This window comes from Haliaeetus leucocephalus, unplaced genomic scaffold, assembly GCF_000737465.1.
Source record: "Haliaeetus leucocephalus isolate CR32 unplaced genomic scaffold, Haliaeetus_leucocephalus-4.0 Scaffold229, whole genome shotgun sequence".
NCBI lineage: Eukaryota > Metazoa > Chordata > Aves > Accipitriformes > Accipitridae > Haliaeetus > Haliaeetus leucocephalus.
The window spans coordinates 9,035,694-9,062,316 of NW_010972665.1; the positions used below are offsets into that span (position 1 = coordinate 9,035,694).

At 35.5% G+C, this 26,623-nt stretch overlaps 1 protein-coding gene across 6 annotated transcripts in view; it reads right to left on the reverse strand.

The window, feature by feature from the left end:
* Positions 1 to 26,623, reverse strand: part of FAM35A (family with sequence similarity 35, member A) — a 43,978-nt gene that overhangs the window by 9,892 nt on the left and 7,463 nt on the right. For 4 of the 6 annotated variants that reach the window (XM_010567870.1, XM_010567866.1, XM_010567867.1 and 1 more), the window contains exons 3-7: positions 12,021 to 12,127; positions 7,928 to 10,422; positions 5,976 to 6,083; positions 4,971 to 5,165; positions 2,453 to 2,587 (exon numbers count right to left, since the gene is read on the reverse strand). In XM_010567870.1, the coding sequence (XP_010566172.1) occupies positions 2,453 to 2,587; positions 4,971 to 5,165; positions 5,976 to 6,083; positions 7,928 to 9,440 (1,951 nt within the window). In that variant the 5' untranslated portion in view covers positions 9,441 to 10,422; positions 12,021 to 12,127. Of the gene's footprint in view, positions 1 to 2,452; positions 2,588 to 4,970; positions 5,166 to 5,975; positions 6,084 to 7,927; positions 10,423 to 11,450; positions 11,525 to 12,020; positions 12,128 to 15,655; positions 15,748 to 26,623 lie in introns of those variants that run through there. The other 2 variants (XM_010567868.1, XM_010567869.1) reach the window with 2 other exon arrangements.

Genomic DNA, 26,623 nt, shown 5'->3' on the forward strand with positions numbered 1-26,623 from the left:
AAAAAAACTAACTTAACTTAAAGCCAATCAAATCAGAGCAGGGTAATGAGAAATAAAACCAGATCTTAAAACACCTTCTCCCCACCCATCCCTTCTTCCCAGGCACAGCTTCACTCCTGAATACTCTACCCCCCTGCCCAGCAGCACAGGGGGACGGGGAACGGGGGTTACAGTAGTTCATCACACATTGTCTCTGCTGCTCCTTCCTCCTCAGGGGCAGGACTCATCACTTTTCCCCTGCTCCAGTGTGGGGTCCCTCCCACAGGAGACAGTCCTCCATGAACTTCTCCAACATGGGTCCTTCCCACAGGCTGCAGTTCTTCAGGAACTGCTCCAGCGTGGGTCCCCTGTGGGGTCACAAGTCCTGCCAGAAAACCTGCTTCAGCGTGGGCTCCTCTCTCCACAGGTCTGCAGGTCCTGCCAGGAGCCTGCTCCAGCGTGGGCTTCCCACAGGGTCACAGCCTCCTTCAGGCACCCACCTGCTCAGGTGTGGGGTCCTCCCAGGGCTGCAGGTGGAGATCTGCTCCACCATGGACCTCCCTGGGCTGCAGGGGGACAGCCTGCCTCACCATGGTCTTCACCACGGGCAGCAGGGGAATCTCTGCTCTGGCACCCGGAGCACCTCCTCCCCCTCCTTCTGCACTGACCTGGGGGTCTGCAGGGCTGTTTCTCTCACATCTTCTCACTCCTCTCTCCAGCTGCAGTTTCTGTCCCACAGGAACTTTTTTCCCCCTTCTTAAATCTGTTATCCCAAAGGCACTACCACCGTCGCTGATGGGCTCAGCCTTGGCCAGCGGCAGGTCCATCTTGGAGCCAGCTGGCCTTGGCTCTTTTGGTCATGGGGGAAGCTTCCAGCAGCTTCTCACAGAAGCCACCCCTGTAGCCCCACCACTACCAAAACCTTGCCACACAAACCCAATACATACTGCCAACAATTTTTAGATGCTCTAGAACTGTATAGTCTTATGTACTTTAAGTATGTAGACAGTTTAAAAATCACAAGTCTCCATACCTTCCTCTACAAGACTATGAGGTTTCTGATCTGCTAGTACAACCAGTAAACACATACCACAGCTATGCCATGACTCCTAGCAAGGATGGACATCATGCTCTTCCTGTAACCCACTCACACTATTTAGCTGTTGTGTATGCTTTAGTATCATGTGAATTTATCTTTTTGGCTATCTTACTGGGATCAAATGTTCATGGTTTGTCTGTGATTAAGTATTTGAATAGTTGAGAAATCACTCTTATCTTGAATTTCAGATAATTCTTTAATCATTAAAATGCCAACAGAATACTAGCTGGAGAATAAGACACAAGCTTTACATCAAATACAAACAGTTAATGCTACAGAGACCTACATCTTATGCTTTTCTGCTTTAAGCATCAGAGAATGATATATTACTGTGTCTTAGAAATTACACTTGGTATCTTCTTTTTGCAGCTAGAAAAAAAAAATTAAAATTCTACCATACGAAATTCTATAAGATTTCTAAGCTGTTCTAAAGAGCAGCATATACCTACTTACTCTGAAGTATGCACAAAAATAAGTGCCATGTAGATATTATGCAATAAAGTTAATTGATTAATGCTTAAATTGGACCATCTTCTTCAAGTAGTTTAAGAGGTAGTTCTTGCAGTTAAATGATTTCTAGGAGCAGAGATTACTTATAAATTGAAGCAGAACTGGCAGAATTCAGAGTGTCTACATTTAATATGTACAGATGCACTATGAGGTTGTTTAACTTCTCTGGGTTTTATTTTGTGCTATACAAAAACTGGCTTTTTAGGCAGACATATTCAGTGCTTCAAGTAATACAGCATTTACTTAAGTGTATCCATTGATCAGAAATACAAACTCTTAAGTTATCAATTTAACAAAAACCTAGTTGCCTTATTTTAAAAGAGCAAAGCGAGGAATAAAACAAAAATTTGGTAATAGTCACTGCTAAAACACAGGCTATGTAATTCTTGCAAGAGATGCTTTTAGTCATTTACAGCTAAACTTGATAGCAAGACTGTTAGCATATAAAGTCTGACACTGTAGTAAGGTGGAAAGCAGAGAATGAAAATCAGAACTAGAAAAAAACCCAGCAATTCATGCTAAACCAGACAACAATAAGGAAGACTCAGCAAAACTGATAACATAGTTAACATTCAAGATTTTTTTGTAGTTACATAACTAGGCACCACTGCATCTTATAGCTAGATTCAAGTTTCTAAATACTTATGCTTTCTCAGTCTTCTAAAGTGAGTGCATTCAAATTCTTTTGCTGATGGCACTGCTTCTAAACAGAGAAGACATGTTAAAATTGGTATCAAATATGTTGCCCTTCCAAGAAGAGTATTTAAAGGGTGAATGGAAAAAAGCTACCAGCTGCACATTTTAAAGATGTTAATAGCATCACAAAAATTCTTTTACAGCTACCTATGGGTACAAGGACCTTACCTTTTTTCCTTTGAAGCTGAGGGCACCAGGCAGCTCCTGCTCCCCACAGCACCATCCTATAGTGTTGATCTCTGTTCTGTTCTACTGTTAGAATAATTTTTCTTTGGCTGCCACCTCTGTAGCTATACACAGATTCTGAAAAAGTTCGAAATTGTACGACTTCCACAGTAAAAAGCATATAAACACACAAACCCCACATGCCTCAATATTAAGATAAAATCATGCTGCTAACATATTTTACGGTACAATTATAAGCAAACAACAATACACCTACAATTTCTTCAGGACAGAATGAAAGCAATCTCATTTCTTCAACAAAATGATTCTAGTTTCAAGGAATGTATAAAGTATATTAATTCACCTTTATCCATCTAAGTACTCAGCAACTGGACACCTCCCTTTGAAACAGCAGGTGTCTGAACATCTTTCAGCTCCCACTCATCCTGACTGGTATAAGTAGAAAGAAATTGTACTCAAACTCTCAACAAACTGTCATAATCGGAAGTTAAATTTCCTGTAACTTCTGTGGAATACACTGAGAGGAACATTTCTCTAGAATTTTTTCACATAAAAAAGGAAACTATAGTCAATGTACAAGCACACTAAGAGGATTAGTAACAGTACATATAAATTGAAACAATTAGGAGCTCTACAGCACTCTTACCCAGGATACTACCTGTAAGTTTCAGCTGCATACTAAAACCACAATATTTTTTATAAATAATTTTAGAACAAGAACTCTTGCTTTAAATATCTAACAGTTCTGAGATTTATGTACAATAATAAATTATGAAGACTTCTATCTTCAAAATTCTCCATTTATAATGAATAAACATGATATTGACAGTCTATGTAAAAATGTGAATCTTATGAATACAAGATGATAATGCAATATGATCAGATTTATGTGCAAAGCTTTAAGTCAAGCACTAAGAAACAGTGATACTGTAAAGAAAAGATAATCAGAACAGTTATGCAGGAAAAAGAGAGGAAGACTGCTTTTCCAGGTAGGAACAGTGGTCTTCAACTGCCCGAAGCATGTTAAAAAACAATGGCAAGCCACTACATGAAATACTGAGAATGCCCCAAGATAATTTGGTTTTGTTCATTTCAGAAGGTGGAGATGATGCGAGAAAGCAGCTGTAAGGTCTGATTATGAAGAAATGGAAACAAATTATTAATTTTAACATGGAAAATTGCTTCAGCAAAAGGAATCTTGAAATAACTGCATTCACTATTAGATGAAAAGGAATGTGTGACAGAAGAATAAACTCAAATCAGTACATGGACTGTTGACCATGATTCTTTGGGGGAGAGGAGTCTTTGCAATAAAAAAATATACAGGAAACTCAGATTTCCAGAACAAATTATATTAATGAGGTTTTTCTCTGTTGTGCCTATGTGGAATAAATAGGAGTATCACAGTAAGATATCTAGTAGTTTCACACTGTGCATTTTCCAGTGTTGAAAATCAAAAAGAACTTGTACAAAAAGGCACACAAGGATTATTATAAATAAATATTTCACATATTTAAAAACCAGGAATGCTTAGCTTTAAAAATTCATTCAAAGTAAGAAAAAAATAGAAAGAAATAAACAGGAAATGTTTCAAAGAAAACATTATAAGAGAGCAACATAGTTCCATTATAAAGTAAGAAAGGCAAGCAAATCCTAAAACATTAGATTAAAATAATCAGTAATTTCATTCTGAATAACATGATTTATAGCGCAATCAAATTTTCCTTTAATGACAGGATGCTTACATGGAAGGTAATTGGCAGGTGAGCTTTGAATTAGTAAAGCTTGACTGTCCCACATGACATTTTCATAAACCAGCCCCCTTTCTCAAGCAGTGGTCTACAGCAAGAATGTACCTCTCAAATTTCAAAAGCCATTTAAAAACATATTTATGTTCCGCTACCGTAACTGCAGCATCTCCTTCTTTTCAGCAGTCCTGCTATACACACCTATCTTTCCTGGAAAGGATTTTGAGCACACACTCCTCATATCTAATATATTCCTGCTGCCATTCCACCTCCCAACGCTATACTTTGTACCCGCATGTCTCTTCAATCATCTGTCTTATTGAAGATTAGGTACCACACTATTTGGAGCTGTGGAGATGCTCAAGCCATCCCACTGACAAGTCAATACATTAGTAACTGCAGTCTGTGGTGAGCACTCATTCCCTAGTGAAAACACACCAATCCCTCACTGAGTAGCAACACTGATTATCAGTGCCCACTGCCTGCATGCTTCTCCCAGACACATGTATGCTATGGATCAGCACTAGTGTGCAATAACCTCCTTTCAGAAGCTGACTACAGTCTTTATTTCCTTTCTGTCTCTAACTCCTATGCCCCCCATGAATGGAACATTACAAAGGTTTTACTTGTGACTCCTGTGTTGAACACTGGTGTATGGAATGGGAAACAACCAGAATTGCCTTGCAAAATTACTATTTAAGTTTTACCTATTGTTGAAATTTTGGAAATTAAAGTCTAGTGCATGAACTTACCTGTTAATACAATAATGTTGATAATTTTCAAGATAGAGTGAACCAATGTATTTGCCTGGAGCTGGTCTAGCTGCATATACCGAACACTATCCAGCCTCTGAACTTGTCTTTGTGGAATGTCTCCAAAGTGTGGAAATTCTGATGATATGTATGCCAATAAGCTATGGAGAACACCACCATCCACTATAGGATAAACTTATATGAAAAAACAAAGTTAAAAAGGACACCCTTTTTTTTTTTAAGCTTAGAAGTACAAAATTTATCAGTTGGTACATATCTACAGTGACAAAACCAAAACCATTTCACAATAATTCTAAGGAAAGAAATTCTTGAGAAGTGTAACACTTGATCCAAAATTAAACTGTACTTTGTCTGCCTCCCCTTGATAACATCCCAAAGTTAAACCAAGTACAGTATTTTACACTACACCAAAAACAGGAAAGAAATCTTGTATCATAGCTTGGTAAGAAGAACAGCCACTCTTGATCATTCACCCCAGAACCTGCCTTAAATAGCTGGCAATAATGGACATCAGGAAGACAGTAAGAACAATGCAAGTTCACAGTGATACTTCCACTGTATTTTCCCCTTAGTCTCCAACCCTCTGTGGTTCAGGTATCTTTGAAGACTGTGCTTAATAGCCTGCAATGAGCTACTTTCCCTGCATGAATCCACTTAACTCTGTAAGGCTCTAAAATTTTTGTGAAAAATTTAATCCTCATGAAATCTTATGGTTGAGTCCTGGAATAACTGCTGTTTCTTCAGTTTTTCAGAGTCTTGAATGGTAACCACCCAACATTACCATCAACTACACATGCCTATCTGAAGTCATCATGACCACACCTTGTCCACAGGTGTTCCTGTCATACTTTATAGGTGTTTCGTACACCTCAGTTGCTTGCATTTCCACTTTATCCTGGGTACGAGGCATTGCCAACAAAACAGAGTACTTTAAATAGCTATTTTACTGTGATTTTTGTGGAAATTTATGCACTATAATCTTACATTCTTCTGGATTGAGAGCTGAGCAGTTCCCCAGATTCAGTAACTGACTGGCAAATGTAGATTGCAGCATGATTTCTCCACACCAAAGATTCTCATACATTATTATATCTGCAAGAAAAAAAGCAACCTTATCAACTCATGTATCAACAATATTGAAGTGTGTCATACTTTTCTTGACTATAGAACCATCATACATACAGGTATGAAAGAGTTTGAAAGATATCACTTGGAAATAAATTGATTTTTTTTTTAAATCTGCCAACACCATTTACAATGAGTTAATCAATTTTTCTCAGTAGTTTGATGTAATTCTTCAATTCATATAAAATATTCAATAGCCTCATAGCAGGTACTGTATAAGTGAAGTGAGTGACTGTATTGGGTAAATTATTATTGTGCAACATTTCAGAATGACTAGTAAAGTACTAGGCTTACCCAGAAACACTTTTGATGTATTTTGAGATGAGAATGTCTAAGCAGAAAAGAAAAAGCCCAACTTATCTTCAATCTCTTTAAAATATTGTCCTGGTTTCAGCTGGGATAGAGTTAACTGTCTTCCTAGTAGCTGGTACAGTGCTATGTTTTGAGTTCAGTATTTGAAGAATGTTGATAACACTGATGTTTTCAGTTGTTGCTCAGTAGTGTTTAGACTAGAGTCAAGGATTTTTCAGCTTCTCATGCCCAGCCAGCGAGAAAGCTGGAGGGGCACAAGAAGTTGGCACAGGACACAGCCAGGGCACCTGACCCAAACTGGCCAACAGTATATTCCATACCATGGGACGTCCCATCTAGTGTAGGAACTGGGAAGTGGGGGCGGGGAATCGCCGCTCAGGGACTAGCTGGGTGTCGGTCGGCGGGTGGTGAGCAATTGCCCTGCGCATCATTTGTACATTCCAATCCTTTTATTATTACTGTTGTCATTTTATTAGTGTTATCATTATCATTATTAGTTTCTTCTTTTCTGTTCTATTAAACCGTTCTTATCTCAACCCACGAGTTTTACTTCTTTTTTCCTGATTTTCTCCCCCATCCCACCGGATGGGGGGAGTGAGTGAGCAGCTGCATGGTGCTTAGTTGCTGGCTGGGGTTAAACCATGACAAATATCTACCTTTGCACTTCCCTATAAGCACTTAAAGAACTCTTAACAAAGAGAAATAGGCATCTTAAACTGTAGTAGCAGTCAAACAATTTTATATTGTGTAATTTTTTGCACATTGCAGAACCTAAATGGACAGATCACTATCAAGTTCCAGTCAACTCCAGCCCTAAATTAGGTGCAATTTCATTTTTATAGTACTGCATTCTTACATGAGATGTGTTCTCTAAAGAGAAAGCGTTCTACTCCTGTTAGATATTAAAGAGTACAAAGGATTTATCAGGAGGAATCTTCATTATTAGCTGACATGTTATGAAAAAGGTGAACTGCAAACAGCATTTTATATTCCTGCAGTCTGTGTCAGTTACAAGTTAACAACATGATCCTTCTCAAGATGCTACTGCTAAGCTACAAAGTCCTTCACAGGAGGAAAAGTATTTCTCACCCTGAGACAACTGTAACATCACAATTTTCTGGTCCATCTGCCGGTCCAACAGCAGAGAATTACAAAGAAGTCTACAAATCAAACAACTAGCACATCTGGTTTGTAATAGGACTTGTACTTTTGAGAAAAAACTGTTTTAAAACACTGACAAATTCCAGAATACACCTGACTACCTATGGCACTGCTGTGTCTCAAACCAAAGATGACATGTAAGAGACGGGCAAACTTCTGTGGGACAGCTGATGTTCCACTGGAAGGATGACTGAGAATTCAAAGTGATGTTGAATGATGCAAGAAAGATACTTACAAATGCTTTGCCATGATTCCAAATTACTGATTACATATTGTTCTATTTCAAACAGGCATTTTAAAGATCCACATTTTAAAAAGGCAAATAAAGGAATTCTCACCTGTAAGCAGTACAATATCTCCAGGAAACACCGTGAGTGACCAAAACGCAGCACCATGCCACAGCACCACCTTTCTCTCAATTTCTGACTGGTCAATAACTACAATTGTTGCTACAGGAACTTTACGTGAAGATTTTGGTCTACTCTTCACCTGTATTTCTTTGATATGACAAGGATGTACTATTGTGACCAAAACATTGTACTTTTGATTTTTACTGCAGCAATTCTTAAGTGGTGATAATTTCTTCTGAAGTTTCTTGAACACTGTCATCCTGTCTTGATCCACTTTCACCCCAGGATCAGCTGGAGAAGAATTCAGTTTAGCTCTCTTTGATTTCAGCTGTCTTTTGAATGCTGAGTGAAAAATATGAAAGGAATCTTCACACTTCCAGCCTATTTTAGAAGAGCTCCTGTGACAACTGTCTACTTGAGAGCACAATACTCCTGAGCTCAATGGTTCAATACAGATTTCATTTACCAATTGCTCACCAGAAACATTAAGTTCTTGAGACTTCTCTGTATATTCCTGAGCACTTCCTTCCTGTTTTGCAGCTTCAAAGCAAACATTTTTCCCATCATTCTCAGAGCTGAAAAGTTCAAGGGAACTTTTATACTCTTCCTTATATTCATTTTCAGGCACATTAAGACATGTTCCAACATCAGAAAAAGATTGGAAGTTATCACACTGCCTTTCTTCAGGTTTTTTGCCTGTTTCTGATAGTTTTATGATTCTGTTCTGCATCTCATTCCAATCTTGTGCAAAAACAGCCATCTGACTTGATGTCATTATACTATGAAATTCAGTATCTGTTGACACTGCAAAGTCTGAACAATCACTTGGTTCTCCTTTTGGTTTTAACTCTTGATTTGGGGGGAAAAACATATCCAGATATTGACTTAGATGTTCATGCTGATCACTTCTACAAGCCGATTGAACACCTCGTCCCACAGGCCTTAGGTGTATGGTAATCTGCTTAGTACTGGCAACCAAATCAGAAATGTCAGAGCTGTTGACTTCTAAATGACTAGCTTTTCTTTCAGTGAGGTCTGAACAACAGCCATGTGATTGTTTATCTTGTCTAGCTGATTCTGCAAATTTTTGTGGAAGGTGTTGATCTGCAGCCTGGCTTACATTTCCATGTGTGCATCTGTCTTTAGGTATTTGAAAATCAGAATAAATTAAACTTTCGGTGGTCTTAGCTGTGCTGGTACAAGTTACTGCCGCAGATACAAGAGACAAATATTCTTTTGTATCCATTAATCTCCCCTGTTCAGACTGTTGAGAGCTGTCATCATTTGTAGGAACTGCTGTGACTACAGAGCTTTCTGCCTGAAACACTAAGTGGTCAGCACCTTTGACTTTTTCAGAAAAAAGACTATGTGTATCATACAAACAGCGGAGTTCTCTCCATTTTTCAGCAGCAGGTGCTGAACTGCTTTGCTCTGACACCTCCAGCAGGCCTGGAATACAGGGTGCTCCCACAAAAATATGAATTTGAGATCTTTTTGACATTTTTGATTGCTGTGTTAAGTTTGACTTTAAACAATGTGGTTTATGCAACAAGCACACTAAATATTAGTAAATGCAAAAAGCTGTATTTGGCCTTTTCTTAACATTTTAGAAATAACTAAAATTCAAGGGAATATTTCATAATTAAACTGGTAAAAACATTACTTTATTACTAAAAACCTGTAAAATTAAATGTACAAAATAAAAAATGGAAGTTACTTATTGTGTCAAACTTGCATAGAAAAATAAATTTACAGTAGGGCTTAATTTCTGATTCTGATACTTGGAAACACGTATCAGATGCACAGTTATAGGGAAGTTCAATTTAAGTTTAATTATTAAGCAGACTTATCTTCATTTATTATTGCTAATTAAACAGTCAAATGTGAATTCACTATTCAGTACTTCATTTTAATTCATGTGAAATAAATTCCTGTAAGAAACTTTCACAGCATGGCACGGGAGAATTTAATCTCCGAGAAAATTACAATTTCAACTAAAAGATTAAACATACTAGACCTATTTAAAATTAGTTTAAAGTTTGCTAGAAATGCAATATCTTACATGCTGTTTTAGCATGAAAATTCTGTATTTAGTGATTATATTATGAAATGGGAAGTTTCAGGATATTACTAATAAATTAAAATTATTTAATAAGCACGAAGAGGTCTGTGAAACTTGAGCAGATGATTTAGAATTTGCTTTAATTCTTTTATATAATATCATACTACTCAAGAAGTTACTAGCTTTCTAGCTAATTCAAAATAAGCCCATCCTACACAGCACAAATACAAAAGAATTTTTTATTTTTTTAATTTCTGCTATACTGTAATTTTAAAATAGACAGCTACAGCTACAGTGTTCATTAAAATGCAGACACCTAGCTACATGTTTTGGGAGCATTGTTAATAGAAGTTGCTGCAATAGGCAATTCTGCAGAGGTAGGAAACAGAACACCAGAAATGAAATTCGGGAGCTAATCCAGCTGCAAACAGAAAAAAAAGAGCACTGAAACAAACACAGCATTGAAAGAGATTTAACTTTTCATTTATCACTTATTAAATTAAGAGCCATTTTCCTAACAACCCACTAGGGGTCAATAAATCTGCACATTCATAAAGCTCATAGTAACATGGAAAAACTATAAACATCCTGGAACACTGATATACTATAGGTGTAACTGGAAAAACAATATACAACCACTAAAATTAGATATATCATGCCATAATACAAAGAAGCTACAAAACACAGTAACTGGTATCGCTCTGTTTTATGCTCATTGCAAAACAAATAAAAGATTGGAGTATCCAAACTTCTGCAGTCGTACATTTAAATTTAGGCTCATAAGAATGCAACTTTTAAAGGACAATTCTCATACTTGTTAAAGTTTTCAGTTATGTAATTAAAGAATGGTAATATACAAATAACCAAAAAGACAGAATTTACAGTTCAACACCGAAATAATGGATGAGGTAAGAAGGGAAAGACAAAGCAAAGTGATAGTGAGGTTAAGTTTTGTAGATAAAAGGCTGCCCAATACATGATGTAAAAACAACTTCAGTAACAGATCCCCTATGACAAACAGAAAATGTTACCACTACTTTAAATGAACTTTAGAAGTGTAACCTGATGAGATTCAATAATTTCTTTCCTTTCAAAATGTGTAAGTCTACTGGTAGCTTTTTAAATTTATTACCTTGGTTACAGCCATTACAGATGGGTAGCTTTCTTAATTAGGTACTTTATAGCATAACAATATAAATGTCTCTTCATAAGGAGGTTCATGTGAATAAAAGGTTCAAATGAATTACAAAATATTTCTTCCACATATGTGCTATAGTACAAAAGAGGTTGAACAGCACAGTTCTGACACAAGTCCATGCCATTTCTAAAGAACTTGCATACCATGCAGAGATTAATGAAATAATCAGTCATTTCTGAACTGGACTTTGGTAGGGCAAACAGCTCTGTCACTTCAGTCTTTACCTAATTTTAAAAGGGCTGAATACCAACCTGTCACAGGTATAAGATACCATCTTATTCCAGTCTTACTGTCCTGTTGCAAAAATTCTCAAGCATTTGTGTATCTAGTTTCAGGGAGATGGAAATCAAGTGAACTAAAATATGTTCAGGACCAAATAATTTGCTTACCTGCCTTCTATACCCTCAGAGTAAGCTTATAACAGAGTTCTTCTAAGTTTCTTACAAGGAAGAACTGAGATTCAACTGCACTGTAAATGAGCCCATTAAATCCTTCAGTTCTCAATGAGTTCTGAGGACGCTGGAAGGGCAATTTGGTTGCTAAATAGATGAGATCATTATAACAGTATGTTTAAAGGCCAGCTTAAAACCTAGAGTTGCAAGACCTTTCAGAGATTTTGTATTCATAGAAAAGTTGGTGCTTAAGATGCCATAGTGTAAAGTACTCAAAATTAAATAACTGTTAACTGTCCTAGATTACTTTATGAAAGTATAATGTAGGGCTTCACATACTGTACTAGAGCAAGTTTTTGCACTTAAAACAAGAAAACAGTAACACAGGAAAGCTTTTAGATAACTATATATTTCAAAGGCTAAACATACCTTTTCAATGCTTGAAGTTGAGTATAAAAGTAAGTTTAAGATCCTAGAAATGCAGTTGTATTTCACTCTACTTCCAGAGATATCCCATATCATATTTGAAGTGTATTCTATAATCAGGATTGAAAAATGAATTAATCAGTTAACACTTGAAGGAAAAATATCACAGAAGAATCATATTCAAACCTGGGGTTTTTTGTAGTTCTGTCTCCTCCCCATATTAAAACCATGGAAACTAGCTTTGTTTTTAATTCCCAAGCACTACTGTATTACTTTTAATGGAAAGCTTTACCCATCTATGAAAACAATGAATTGTAAATCTAAATGCATCCCAATAGCCCCAAATTTTCTTCTCAGTATACCTATATATACACAAACTCTTTATGGAGAGTCTGAATTAAACAAAGCTATATCTTGGCATAGTTGTGGTCTTCACAAAATCTATTTTTTATTTTTATCCTTGAGATTCAACTGGATGAATTCTTCTTACGTTAAGACAAGATCCTTGTGGCAAAACAAGAGTTTTAGTTTCAAATTTAAATAAGGGAAAAACAGAAATGGGAAGATAAAGATTACAGCAGAATTGTTTAATGATTTTCATTTGTTACAGATTAATCAGTTTTGTGGTTTGCTTTAAGTAGTTTCGCTTGCACTACAATATTAAGTAGTATCTGTGTGAGGATTAGATTACAGCAAAAAAGTAGTTATATATATATATCTCTGGTTAAGGAAGTAAGGGTATATTGCAGCATGAGAAGATTAATGAAAGAACAGGCTATTAAAAATAAAGGAACAAATAACCAGAAGGTTTATGAAGATGAGGTTAGGCTAAGGTTCCAGAGTCTCAATGTAAGCCACTCTTGGATCAGAAATGCATCCCACTAGCTCTCATCTTCTATGAAGAAGTAAACTACCTACTTGGACATGTATTGAGATATTACAAATAGGAAAGAAAGACAACTGCTGTGCCCCTTTCACCTGTTTTTTCCTTGAGGATTTAATTTTGTGGACCTGATAGTCTCAGAGTGTACTCTAAAAAAAAAGCTTATTTGTCTTGCAACTGCAGTGGTTTGGACTCAAGCTACAGCAGGCATGACACTGCCAAATAGAATTGAAAAATTTCTGCATTTTCTTCCAGAATAACTCATCTTTTTACATCTACATTTATAAATACACACTAAGATCTGTGACTAATATTGAGCATTTTGAAAATACTTTTTTTAGACAAGCACCTGAGCATTTGCTTTTATAAGCACACCTTATACCTAAGTAGCATTGACATGACAAAAATGTATGAATAATAAATGGTGACTTATTTACTACAGTACTAAAACCCCACCCATGACAAAAATCTGTGAGCTACTGATCACAAAGTAAACTGAACACTGCTAAGATCTACTACTGTCTACATATAGGGACAATTGATGTCATTAAGCAACTGAACTTCCCTGAAATAGATTAAATTGAATTTACAATAGTATGTCAGCTATGCCAACTTCTAGTACAAAAATGAGTTTACTAAAGATGTCAGCCTCTATACAAATGTGTTCTGAATAAATATCTGGTATATAAGAACACAGCTGAAAGAGTATGGCATATAAAACATGTGAAATCAGATTAATAGCACTAATTAAGATGCCAACAATACTTTAACAGGCAAACACTTTTCAAAAAAATAACTTCTATACCTTGGTAAACTTCCAATTATATAGTATTTTATCAGCCTCTCATTTTAACTATCACTTCTCTTTTGTTTTTTGTCATGTTTAAAGATTAATAAGAGTTATACTTAAATTCAGAAAGTTTTCCTTAACTTTCCAGTTCTGTAATTTCTCTAAACTTAAAGTTTTCTTTCCTGATTCATATTTTGCAGTGCAAGTATATTACATTAAAGCAACTGAATAAATGTTATTTAATGAATTTTTGCAGTTAAAACATCAGTTATATTTTCAAAACCTAAATTTTGATTTTTAAGAAATTTAGAGCTTAGGAATGGTAAGTGACCTCTGCCTACTTCCTGGTTCACTTAATGAGTCCACTATTGAATGACCTGCTTTGGCAATTTCCGAGCAACTTCTTAGGTCAAAGATACTAAACTCCAATACCAGGAATCATCAGTACTTATAATCATTTAAGTCCGTAAATCAGAAAAAAAAATTAAAGTTTGGGTAAATTCTCTGTATGCAAAATTGTTTAAAGAATCTTTGCTATGCTTGTTTAAAACAGTATTATTACTTATTTAATGAGTTTTGTTAGTGAAGTTCTTGTACTTGTGCCTTGTTTTAAAGAAAAAGTCAGAAAGAACAACTTTTATTACAGATCTGAAAAAATGAGCAAAAAACCTATCAATCATATTAGCAAAATGCCACTGCCACAAAGCAAATCCATTTTTATACTGTAGTTAAATTATGTGTGTAGACAGGGGGTTAACTACACCAAAGATAACAGGAGCTAAAGCTCATAAAGATAACTGAAATCTGAATGCACATATCCATTGTACCTGTTAATTATTACACCATTTCTTAATTTGTGGAAAGGTGCTCTATTCATAATAGCCAATGAAAGCCTAGCTTTTTATCTCTGAAATGGTCAGAGTCTGATTGACGGGTCAATGATCTATTAAAAACCAGTAACTACATCAGCAAGTTTTACATTAGCAAGACACTGCAACTAAAGTTTAATATACCTATTACAAGAAATATATTATGGTACACAGTGTATTTCCCCCAATCTAAACAGTAAGACAGGAATTCTAAATTTAAATGTTTTTTAAAATGAACAACTGTGTCATAAACAGTTTGTTAATCTTTAGTGATTTATTATACATAGGACAAAATTAAAAATAGCTTTAATAATCCTTTCCAATAGTTAAATACTCTAGGAACACTGTGTGGTGCTATATACAAGGCCTTAGATTACCCTTAAAATGCTTTAGAAGTATTCATTACTTTTCTTCCATATTTCACTAATCATTAATAGTATTCACTCACCATGATAATCACTTAAGCATTAGGCCAAAGTAAATTAAAGAGGGTGACAGCTTCAGCTTCCTATCACTCCTGAATATTAATGCTAGTCAGATGCCTAAATCCCTGTTTTTAAAAGTTATATCCAAACATAGTTTCATCAAGTCTTTACTTAAGCCCTATACACTGAAAGTAAATCACACTAATTCCACCTCTGGGTTAACAGTTTATGTCTGCTATATTATACAGCTTCAAGCTATAAATAAAATTACAGCAAAAACAGACAGCAGCGCATCAGAAGACAAAGCATTAGAACAATATAATGCAAAAGTGTCACTCTTCCCCTCTGGAATTCTCCTACAACCCCAACACTGAAGTTTTTTGGGGTAAAACCAGGATATTCTTTTAAATTGCAGTTTTGATCTGGTACAGGTTGATGAACATCCTAACCTGTAAGTAGTTAATAACTTGATTTGTGCAATATGCAAAAGCAATTATATTGTCCTTTACCCGCTGAAACGCTGACCCTGTAGATAACAAACACATAAAGTAAGATATTCTTTAAATTCTAAATTTTAACTTCTACTGTGAGCTCTCCCCTCCCTCATTTGCACACTTGATTTTACACTTCTATGTGTAGTATAAACAAAATTAAAGGACTGTTTCACTGACCTTACAACAGGAGAAACTGAGTTATTAGTAGCCATTTTCAGAGTATTTACTTTCAGTTCAATTCAAGCTGTAGGGTTGTTTGGTTGTTTTGGTGTTTTTTTTTTTTTACAACAGTTCATTCCATATTATGGTAGAGCAGAAAACCTACTAAGACACTGGCTAACCAAAGGAAACAGAAATAAACCTCTGGATGCAGAATTCTGATTACACCATAGGAAACTCTTCTGGCACTTTTATCATGCTGCTTAAATATTCCTCCAAAGTTCAACTTTATCTTCTTAAAAGCCAGGTAGTGTAGCTGTACAACAACCTTGGAAAAACTGAAAAAAACAGCAAGCAGCGTAGTAACAGTTTCATACACTTAGAATCTGAAACAACTCCAGGATGAAGCGATGAACACATTACATGTTTGCTTGCAACCTGTGCAAGAAAAGGATGATGTTTATGCCAACAACGCATGCTGGCACTGCAAGTGAATCAATACACCAGCAACAGCACCTATCCACCAAATCAATAAGAAGCTTGGTCCAAATATATATGTATTAAGAGGAACCCAATGTAAAATAAAAACTGCCAGAAGAATCAAGCTAAGCAACTCATAGCTGAAGCAATTTTATATTCTACATAAGATTAAGGGATGTATCATGTGGGCTTAAAAGAAGATTATACCTGTAAGTGAATGGAGATTTAAGCAGATTGCTTTAGACTAGGCTAGTGGGACCTAACAAGAAGCCAAGAGAACACCCATGGGGGAAAAAGTATGGTACATATGGGCAACTGGGAAAATGGATAGGATAGGTAATTACAAGTCTTTTTTTAATCATCCTTTGGAGATGGTAACAATCACCAAATACCTTTTATCTAAATTTTAATACAATGTTTCAGGCAAAGACTATAGTCCTATCTATAACCGACATGTTTAACCAAATGTAATTTTACTCCAAGACTGTTATTTGGCTCACATAATAAAGTTAATTTTCTGGAATACAGTGCACAGAGGCAGCTGTCGACCAGACACAGTGGTATAAGCAAGAATCCTGCTAGTCAATATCTAAATTTATTAAAATCCCAAGCTTTTATTTGCCTACAGCAGTACCTATAATAATTAGTATGAAGTTACCTCTAAATGCTATCTGAATATAGATTATGGACCATAAAGTAATTTCTTTTAGCACTTATTATTTATATTAAATAGCAGCAATACTTATCCATTCAGTATTTAGTTCTTGTCACTGGCTATTACCAGAGGACTACAATACCATTTGGTCTCAAGACAGGTACAGCTAGTTTACAAATATATAAAAGCTGTATTCAGCAACATATATGGCCATAAAACAACATGTACCCAAACTTTTTTCCTCACCTATCTGCAGTGCTCTCAGTAACAAAACGCTTTTTTGAATATGAAACACCCATCATTTAGGCATTGCAATAGAAACCTTCCTAAATACTCCTGAAGCATAAAGCAGCGATATCAGTAATTTAAACCAAAAATGAGTGTTTTGAGAAGTTCCATACAATCTGACACTTTTCAAAAGTTAAATCAAAATACTGAATAAAAGGCTAGCAACACTAAGTTGTTCTTCATAACTTTTACTGAACTATTAAAATAAATAAGGCAAGCAATAACTAAGGCAAGCAGTCAGATAGCATTGTTAACATTTAGTGCATACCTACTTGCCTGCAGGATCAAGGCCTGTGGTTTCTAAAGCTGTGCTCTAAGAGGGAAACATTTTCCTTGAACTGAAATAAGGACATTTCTTCCTTAAATACAAGCTTGGATCATAGGGAGGCATCTACTCAGCAGTTGAATCAGCCATTTTACTTTAGAATGATTATTTTTTGGAACCAAATGATGCACAAATCTGAACACTGATAATACATTTTCAATTTAGCCAGAGATGGGCTTCATTGTGTTTGAAAATTGGAGTAAAGGTAGTAGGCTTTTGTGATTAACTTGATAATTCTTTCCTCACTGACTTTGTGCCTTGCAAGATGTCCTTTTAAGAACATGCTATTTATTGATTTTTATTTTGCAATACATAAAAACACATAATTAAGGAGATATGAACATAAAGTGGCTGTTACAAACAAAAGAAGTTAAAAGTTCAGAAGAACAGTGACCTTTTGTGTAGGAAAAAGATAAAGGTAAAAGGTCAAAAATCAACAAAACACGCACAGCACTTTTGTGTAAGAACACTCATTCTCCAAACCCTTATTTTTGAGAATTACTTAAACAACTAAACTGCTATACCTTCTGTCAAGAAAGATATTCTTCCAGATATTTCAGCATATTCAAAGAACTCACAATATTAGAATGACATCACGACAGCAGTTAAGTCTGCAGAAAATTATCCATAGGTATCATTACCAATGGAAATCTATTTTAGGACTTAAATCTTCTGATAATCTGAGGTCGATAAAAAAATACAGGACCTAAAATGAAAGTGAGGCAACTAGTCAAAGAAACATGATCATAATAGCTTTATTTCCATCAGATTAACTGCCTGTAGATTTGATTTATTAGGATCAGAAGATAAAAAACCCAAGATCTCAAGGCTAGCATCAGCTTTTATTTTCTTCTTGCAAAAGTCTTGTCTGTTTTCTTAAGCTGAATTTTTTTGGCCAATCAGGAAAATAGGACTTTTTTCTAAACTGAGTAACAATTCACTGAGCTTTGATTTAATGGATTTCTGTAAAATCTGTTTCTAGAACAGCAAATACCTTTCAGCTTGACATAGTAATACAAATGCCAGAACATCACTATGATATTGTGCAACAGGCATTGTAATATTAATCAAGTATATCTTCCTGCACAAATCCAGTGTATTTCTAAAAAAAAATTCTTATTTAGGTTCAAATCATGTGAACTGGTATTTCACATTTTGAAAGTTACTGGAATCCACCTTACACAACAACTACATACATCACTGGGATTAACTGATTATAGCACACAGATAGCCATAATCAAAGGCTGCTCCTCTCAATTGCAGTTGCTTTAGGGGCTTGGGAAAGAGAATTTACTCTCCCATATTGTATGTGGCTTCCACGCGATGGTAGAAAAAATTATTTAAAATACAAAGCCACCACTAGTATTTTCTCACCTTTACAAAAGCTTCACTCAAAAAAGATGAAGTTTTCTAGCAAAAAACTGGATGCTGACTGCAGATTCATAGACAAAAACGGGGTATCATCAATGTTTTGGACAACAGCCATAGGTAAGACTGTGCTATGCTTGTGCTTTTGTACTATGGGAGACTGGATGTTGAAAAGGTATCATTTGTAAGTCTACTTAAGTGGGATAAATCAGTAATCTACTAGTGTTAGTAAAATGCCTTTCACTCTCCACCACAAGTGGCTATGTTAGAAAAGCCACACTTCCTCTTGCATTTAAGGCAAGTGGGGTATTTTTTCCATTTGTCAGCATCACTAAATAATTCAAGTTAGATGCCCGTTAACTAAAAGCACCAGCCACCCACTCATACTAGGAGCACACAAGTCATCACTAAAGACATGCTCCAAGGCTGTGTGTGCAAAACTAGAAACTACACAAGCAGCTTCAGAAGAAGCCAGATGGCATACAAGTCCACAAGACCTCTTTAGACCAATAGCTCAATCAGGAGTTCATTTACCTCCTCACTGTTGATGCAGGATCTCTCCAGAAGAGCAAATATTTAACCTTCCTGTAAACAGAAACAACAGCAAGTACTCTTTGACAGGACTGGACCTACGGCACCAGACCTCTTCTATTCTTTCCCCACCCAAGCCACATTCTGCGCATTTTATCTGTTTCTGTAGTATGCAACTACATCCTTCATGTGGTATCATTAGTGTGTATTAGTGAGGTTCAGAATAACTGGTGATCTGATATACTAGCTTCACACAAAGTTTCTATAAATCTAAAGTCTCAAAAGAAAAGTTCATAACACATGCTTCTGATGCAAGCATTGTATTTTAAATAAAACCCTGGACAGATGTTAACTACATGACAGTACTGACTTTTACATCCAAATATCTAGTATTTCTGTTCTTGAAAACGCAAAGAAATTTCCAGGTTATTTTAAGAGCTTCCTATTGCACACACTATACACCTCCCCCCAAGAATACATTTCAGCCTTAACAACTGAAAAAGATAGGCTCTTCTGTCTAGAAGTGCAGAGGTTTAAGATTTTTTTCCAGAGATAAAGCTCCCTTAAGGAAATATAACCTTCAGACTTGGGCCAAGCTGGCTCTGTACAATAGTGAATAGCACTACAAAGATCACAGACGGTTCATTGCACACACTTACTCTTTATTGTGGCTACAGAAGCAACATATCTACCAACTTCTTTATAGAACTGTATGAATGTCAGCCAAGCAAATGCTCTTTCACAGGTATTATGGCTAAGGAGTAAAGTTGTTAATTTACTAGAGCCCTACAGAAAAATCAAGATAAAAATTTCAGAGTATTTTAAGTTAGTAAAAACTACAGTGAAACTTGTGCAAACAGAAAGAAAGTTTTAAGTCTTTCAGCATTTACCCAGCAAAAAATTAAGAAATGATACAGAAAGGAAATTAGCATTCCATTTTTAATATATAAGCCTTTACATTTCAATGGTTTAGATAGATGTTAGTTTAGCAAACTGGTTAAGCTTTAACAGAGAACAGGTGACACTGAGTAACTATCAACACAGCTGACTGAGCCAAAGGTGCCTTTTAGATGCAAATTTCCCTATTTCAAAGGGATAACTTCTCTCAGACTTTAAGGCAGCAATGCACTTAGACTAGTTATTCAAAATAATTTGATTGATTATACTTCAAAAAAATTGTAGATCACAATTTCTATCCTACTACGTTAAATGAAATCATCACAATTGAACAAAATCTGTGAATAAAATGCTTGAAACCTTGATTTCTATGGCCTGTACATCTATCTACCCTTTTCCATAGTAATTCAGCTGTCTGAAAACACCTCAAGCAAAAATCAAAAAACTCAAGGTATAGTGTTACAAATCATCTTGGGTCTCCCTCTACTGTTGTGTCATAGAGCATAGCAGTAGTGCATAGCAGCATAACCACTGATAAAAACCTTCCTGCACCTTTGCTCTCAGTAAAGATGCATCATTTTCTTCACTGTTTTTACATTAGAGGCAATACCTCAATTATTTTCTGTACCATGCTAATGTAACTATTGCTGTGTACCTTCACTTAGTTGCCTTTAATTCAATAACTTTTACAAAATATTTTGTTGCTTGCAGTACTACATAGTCCTCATTTTTAAGGTGTATTACTCTAAGGGGTTGAGATCAGTCCTATCTGCCTGACTCACAGCTAATCTGAGAAGTCTTCAACATCATTTATTTCCCCCTCACGCTTTTTACACCTGGGAATATTCTGACCATCCTAACTCTTTCATCATGTGCTTTGGGAGAAAGTCCAGCCACATATATGCAGACTGAACATGTTCACACACACCAGCAAACCACTGAAAGGAAAACACCTTTCTTCAGAAGCTGGTACTCTAGATGATCAATCTTAACACCAAACTATGTTGACAAAACCAACAATACAAAAACATGAGGGAACCATGAAATTTTAAGTTGTGTAACTTTCAAACCTCCTGAAGTATGAAGAGTTAAGGATGGAAACTAAAGAAGTTTATCTATTCATCCATTTGTATTCATGCAGAAGCTGCTCCAAGCTGAAGTACAACTATAAATTGCCTCCGAGTATAATTCAATATAATGAGGAAAGACTAGATTTAACAAATGCTCACCTCAGTTTACTTAATACTGTGTACTGGAACTATAATCCTGTTTGCAAATACATTTTTTTTCCTGTCTGCCAAATGTTGCAAGTTCTATACCTGACCTTTACTAGGATAGAAACAGTATGACTGATAGTGTACACAAGGCCAATGTGGCTACTAGTGTACTAGCATAATTTTTATCCACACAACCATATGAGCTGCTATACAAAGCTAAAATCACAGTAGTCTTCAGAAAAATATTTTTAAAACACTAGTAGGAAGTTTTCATATAGAACAGAAATGGCAGTGTCAATGTTAGAAATGTATCTTTTTAAGAAGAGTTCAGTTTAATGCCCCAATACACAAATGAGTTTGGTACTAAAGTAGATCTGAATAGTCTTTTGTAACCTGCCCTTATTCTTTGCCAACTGATACACTTGTACAGAAAGACAGTTACAACTATGTATGACTCATGATATTTCAGCTTCATGTGCACACAGGTGAATTTTACCTTCCGTAAAGACCTGAAATAGGAAAATTAGAGGTAAAATAAATTATGACTACTGCAGGAAGGTGAAGAAATACAGGGAACTTGCTATCCACTCCATATCACACTATTCTATGTATTTAGCTAACAATTTGAATAACTCCAGATTTTACTTGCTTGTGTTAGGAAGCACATGGAATATAAATAATCAGCTGTTGTAGTATTGAGCATGTAACAGATAATGACTAAATACACATTAGTTTTGTCCTTCCCATAGATTTCACATTAAGACCTGTTTATATGAGCTTACTTTAAAAGATTTTAAAATTAGCAGATAAAGCAGAAAAACAAAAAGCTATTACATTAAACATGTGACCTATTCTCTTTCTCCAGAGATTAGTAACCTTTACAACTGACCAGAGAGAAAGGAATTCAAAGAGCAGTACAGTTTGCTCCATCTTAGCTAATGTTCTGAGTTACTTGACATCTCATTGCAAGAGCTGTACTGATGTTTACACTACATATATAACCCTTTATCTTGCAGCTAAAACTAATGGCAGTATAGGAGCCATAAGCTTGTAACAGCAAAAATTAAATGAAATATGGCAACACTTCATGTTAACCATTATGAAACACTGCAACTAAGAAAAATCTAAGAAATAAACATACATAAAAACAAACTGTTTGTGCTGACAAATATGACAGCTTAACCTAAAAAGCAACAAATGGAGATTCAGTTTATGGTATGGAAATCAGACTAAAAAAAAAATAATCGAAGGCATCTTCCCCAAAATAAAGTCAGTAGTCATCCATTAAATACAAAGTATTCAGTGACACTTGAGACCCAAAATACTAACATGTTAACTGAAAGCTTTTCTCAACAGGAACTTGTATGACATTACAATATATTATATAATATATTGTAAACTGCAGCTGCCAACATAAAAACCTTGCAGAAAACTGAATAGTCAGATCACAGCAAGAGTAAATTACTAAGTGACAGGGCATGGATAGAAGGCTTTAATCTTCACAAAATAAGCAAGTGCAAGTACTTGATTTGATGAAGCTGGGAAGAAAAACATCCAAAGCAGTGTCCATTTAAATTGTATTCCTCGTTAAAAAAGACAAATATAGAAGAGGGAAGAGGTAACATCATAATGTATAAAAGAATTAAGAACCACACAGTATGATTACACAGTTCTTAATTCTGTTATACATTATGATGTTACTTGATGCCCCTTTCTCAGTCTGGCAAATAAGTTTTACTCTACCAGCTCTCAAGGAAGTTAAAATTCTAATCCCAAATGGGAACCAGCTGTCAAGTCCCTTTACCTATGCCTATCCTTTAACTTGGGAAACCCAGTGTTTAGAATACACGTACTTACATTTTAAATCCAGGTAGTTTTTAAGTGTGAAGCCCTGATCTTGAAAGTTACTCTATGCATATACCATTCTCCAAGAAACCCTAAAATGCCACACTGTTTAGTGGGCAACTGAGATTTTCACTGAGCATGTAAAAATGGAGAGAGAGGCTGTGCATCAGTGGTATCCTCCACTGCTGAGCAATGCAAAGCCACTTGTACTGTACTGCCATATAGAATGGTGGTGTTATGAAAAGTTCTTCCCTCCCCAATCACAGCCCAGCTTAAGACTGTAAACACCATAAAGTGAAAGACCATAAAAAAATGTCTTGACTCAAACTTATCTTTCAAAAAAACAGAAAATCTCACTCTTGCAGACAACATTAGTATTTTAGAAAGAGGTGGGGAAAAATCTTGAGACTTTGAAAGAATGGGTTTTGACCTATTCAACTGCTCACTTTATATGAATCAAAATACAGTTAAGCAGGGACTGAAGCTGTTCCTATTTAGGAGTTATCTAGGGTTTTCCACATTACATTAGATTTCTAGTCTGGTTCCAGGCTCCATGATAGAAATTTGCCACCACGCTTCATACTAATACCAGTACTCATGATAACTCAAGAATAGTCTAATCCTATTATCCTAAGAAGGAAATCTGACTACTCAGGTCAACAATTGGATGTCAAGAGCAGTACTACTGGAAGAAAGTTTGTCATTGATATTTAGGATTAGTAGCGCTTTACAAGCATTGATGTAATAAGGGGGTTGATCTTGACTGATTATTCTACTGTGGGAATGAAAGTCTCATGCCTGAGAAGTAAGAGCTCTGTCAATTGGGGGTTACACTACTGTACACAGGAAGACTGGGGAATAGCTAAACTGCAATGTCTGTACTCCCAACAGGTCAATTAGAATTAGCAGTCCATGCAGTTAAAGATCTGATAAAGTCACCTTGATCCATCTCATCTTCAGATTTTATATTCTCTTATAACCTAGGATGGGAAAACAAAATAGAAAAAAGCAAGCACAGACAAAGCTCAAGGAATTACAGTGCTTTAAAAAAGTTGATCTGACATTCTCAGCAAGAAGGCACAGTCATATCTACACCGGCACATTCCCAAAGAACTCATGCCAATTCCAGTATCTATTTCCTTTGTTTGCTGAGTAACTTCAACTTACTTGGCATTTTAGAAAGTTTTATAACCAAATATAGTCACAAGTCAAGTTATATTACCTTCTCTTCACCTGTCAACATCCAATCAGCTGGATGAAGACTTGCTGAAAGACTGATTTTTTTCAGACACATTAAGCACATAGTGTGGAAATAACTGAAATAAAATCAGCTAGAAAAACACATGTAATGTATTTGACAATCATTCCTTTTATCCAAACTGACACATTAAAGCAGAAAGTACTTGTTAGTCCAAGAGAACTTCTGCTTATTTCTCTAACACTAATTTCTCTGGATTCTTTTAATCAAACAGAACCTGGAAAATCCTACATAACTTACATTTTTTCATTATCTTCAAAGTAATGTGAATAGATTGTAGTTCCATTAGACCTCACTGTTTCTGTTCCTAATAAGGAAAAACACTGAGTAAATTTAATATGCTCTGATAAAGGATAAACATTCAAGACAAGTATTTTACTTATCACTTAGAAGACAACCTAAGATTTTCCTGTATTTCTTGAGAAAATCTAAGTTTGGCAGGAATGAAAAACTTTATCAGTTTATTAGAAAAGCAAATTCCATTAGCTTCTCATTGAGAATAAGTACTGTCCATGCTCTGTAATTTCTAACCTACATTCTTTCAGATCCAAGGACCATACAAGTTTGCATAACCATCTGAGTTACAAACGATACTTAATGTATTTGTCCTCCCCATACCTTTAAGAAGTAGGGAATAAATTATCAACTGTTTTTCTTATGGGAATTGAGGCTAGGAAAGATTAAGTAATTTTGGCTCACACAGTAAGCTGAAACAAGTAGAAAACTCAGTCTGTGTGAAACTTTCATACCCATACTTTAAACATTGCACTATCATTCCCCAATGCATAATCTTCTGCTTTTTTGATAAGTCACAAAACTACCCTTATTATCTCAACTCTTCAGCTTACCTATTGAGATTTTAGCATTCATCATCTCTGGTTATCCCATTTCTGTATCTGTGATTTTCTCTCTTCCTGCAATATAAAATTTATTGCCCTCCTCAAATGCTTTTATTCCTTACTTGATGTCTCAGGTGCTGACTTACACCAGCATGAAAAAAACAAACGATCCAAAGTTGGTATTAACACAGGGCACCTGGTGTTCCTTTTTTTTGTTTAGCTCTTGAACCTCATATACTATTTGAAAGAGGTTTTCTCTTACCTTATATATTTTGCAGAACCTACACATACAACTAGGCCCTAATTTTCAAAACATTAAGAATTACTTTAAAATTTAAGTCCTGAGACAGTGTGCTATATTCTGATTCTCCACTCAGAGAAAAAAAGGTGATGAGTACAATGTTTTGCCAAATAAGATATCTTTTTTCTTATAGTTAACAGGCCCATTAATTTCTTTGACTTAGAATAACCTTCACTGAATTAGCCATGTAATAAACAAGAATAAATTAAACCTAAAACTAAATAACACTAATGGACTTGCACTACACGTATGGGTTCACTGGTAGATGAGGCGTAAAGTATACAGGGGGAACAGAACAGTGAAGGACATTGGCTTTTTTTCCTTCCTTCTCCTCTGTTATCTTCATGAGGTATTTGTCACATGAGGAAGAAGCCCAATTTCTGCTAATATAGCCCAATGTTACTTTTATTTATATAACTGTCACAGTGCTAATGGAGACTATATAAACCTTGGATGAATATATAGCATACACTCTGTTCAAAAAGTTAATACTCAAACAATCTAAAAGCATACATTTAGACAGCCAGTTAGTTTTCCTTTACTAAATTAAAGACAAACACCAGCTTATCTGAAAAACTGGTAAGACAAAACAAAAGAAATCAAGATAAGCTTTTACAAATTCCATGATGATTTTAACTCAGCGAGTCAGATGACAGCAATATAATACTCCTTCTGAAATCAGAAAAATCTGTTATCAATGATGTGCAGAGGCTCTACCTTACAAGTATTTCAAAATACTCTTACCTTCAGCCTACTGACTTTCAAAGAAAAAACAGAAGAGATAAAGTAGAACAGATAACTTAGGCATTATCTTGCCGACATTGACAAGACTAGACAATAAATAATAAAGACAAACAGCACAAAATCTTCAGCTTGTTAATTAGAAGAAAGGTTTATCTAAATCAGATTCTATGGCAGTGCTGAGGGTTTATGGCAGCAATTGCAAACTGTTCTCATGTCAACTGCCAATATCCCTTGGATG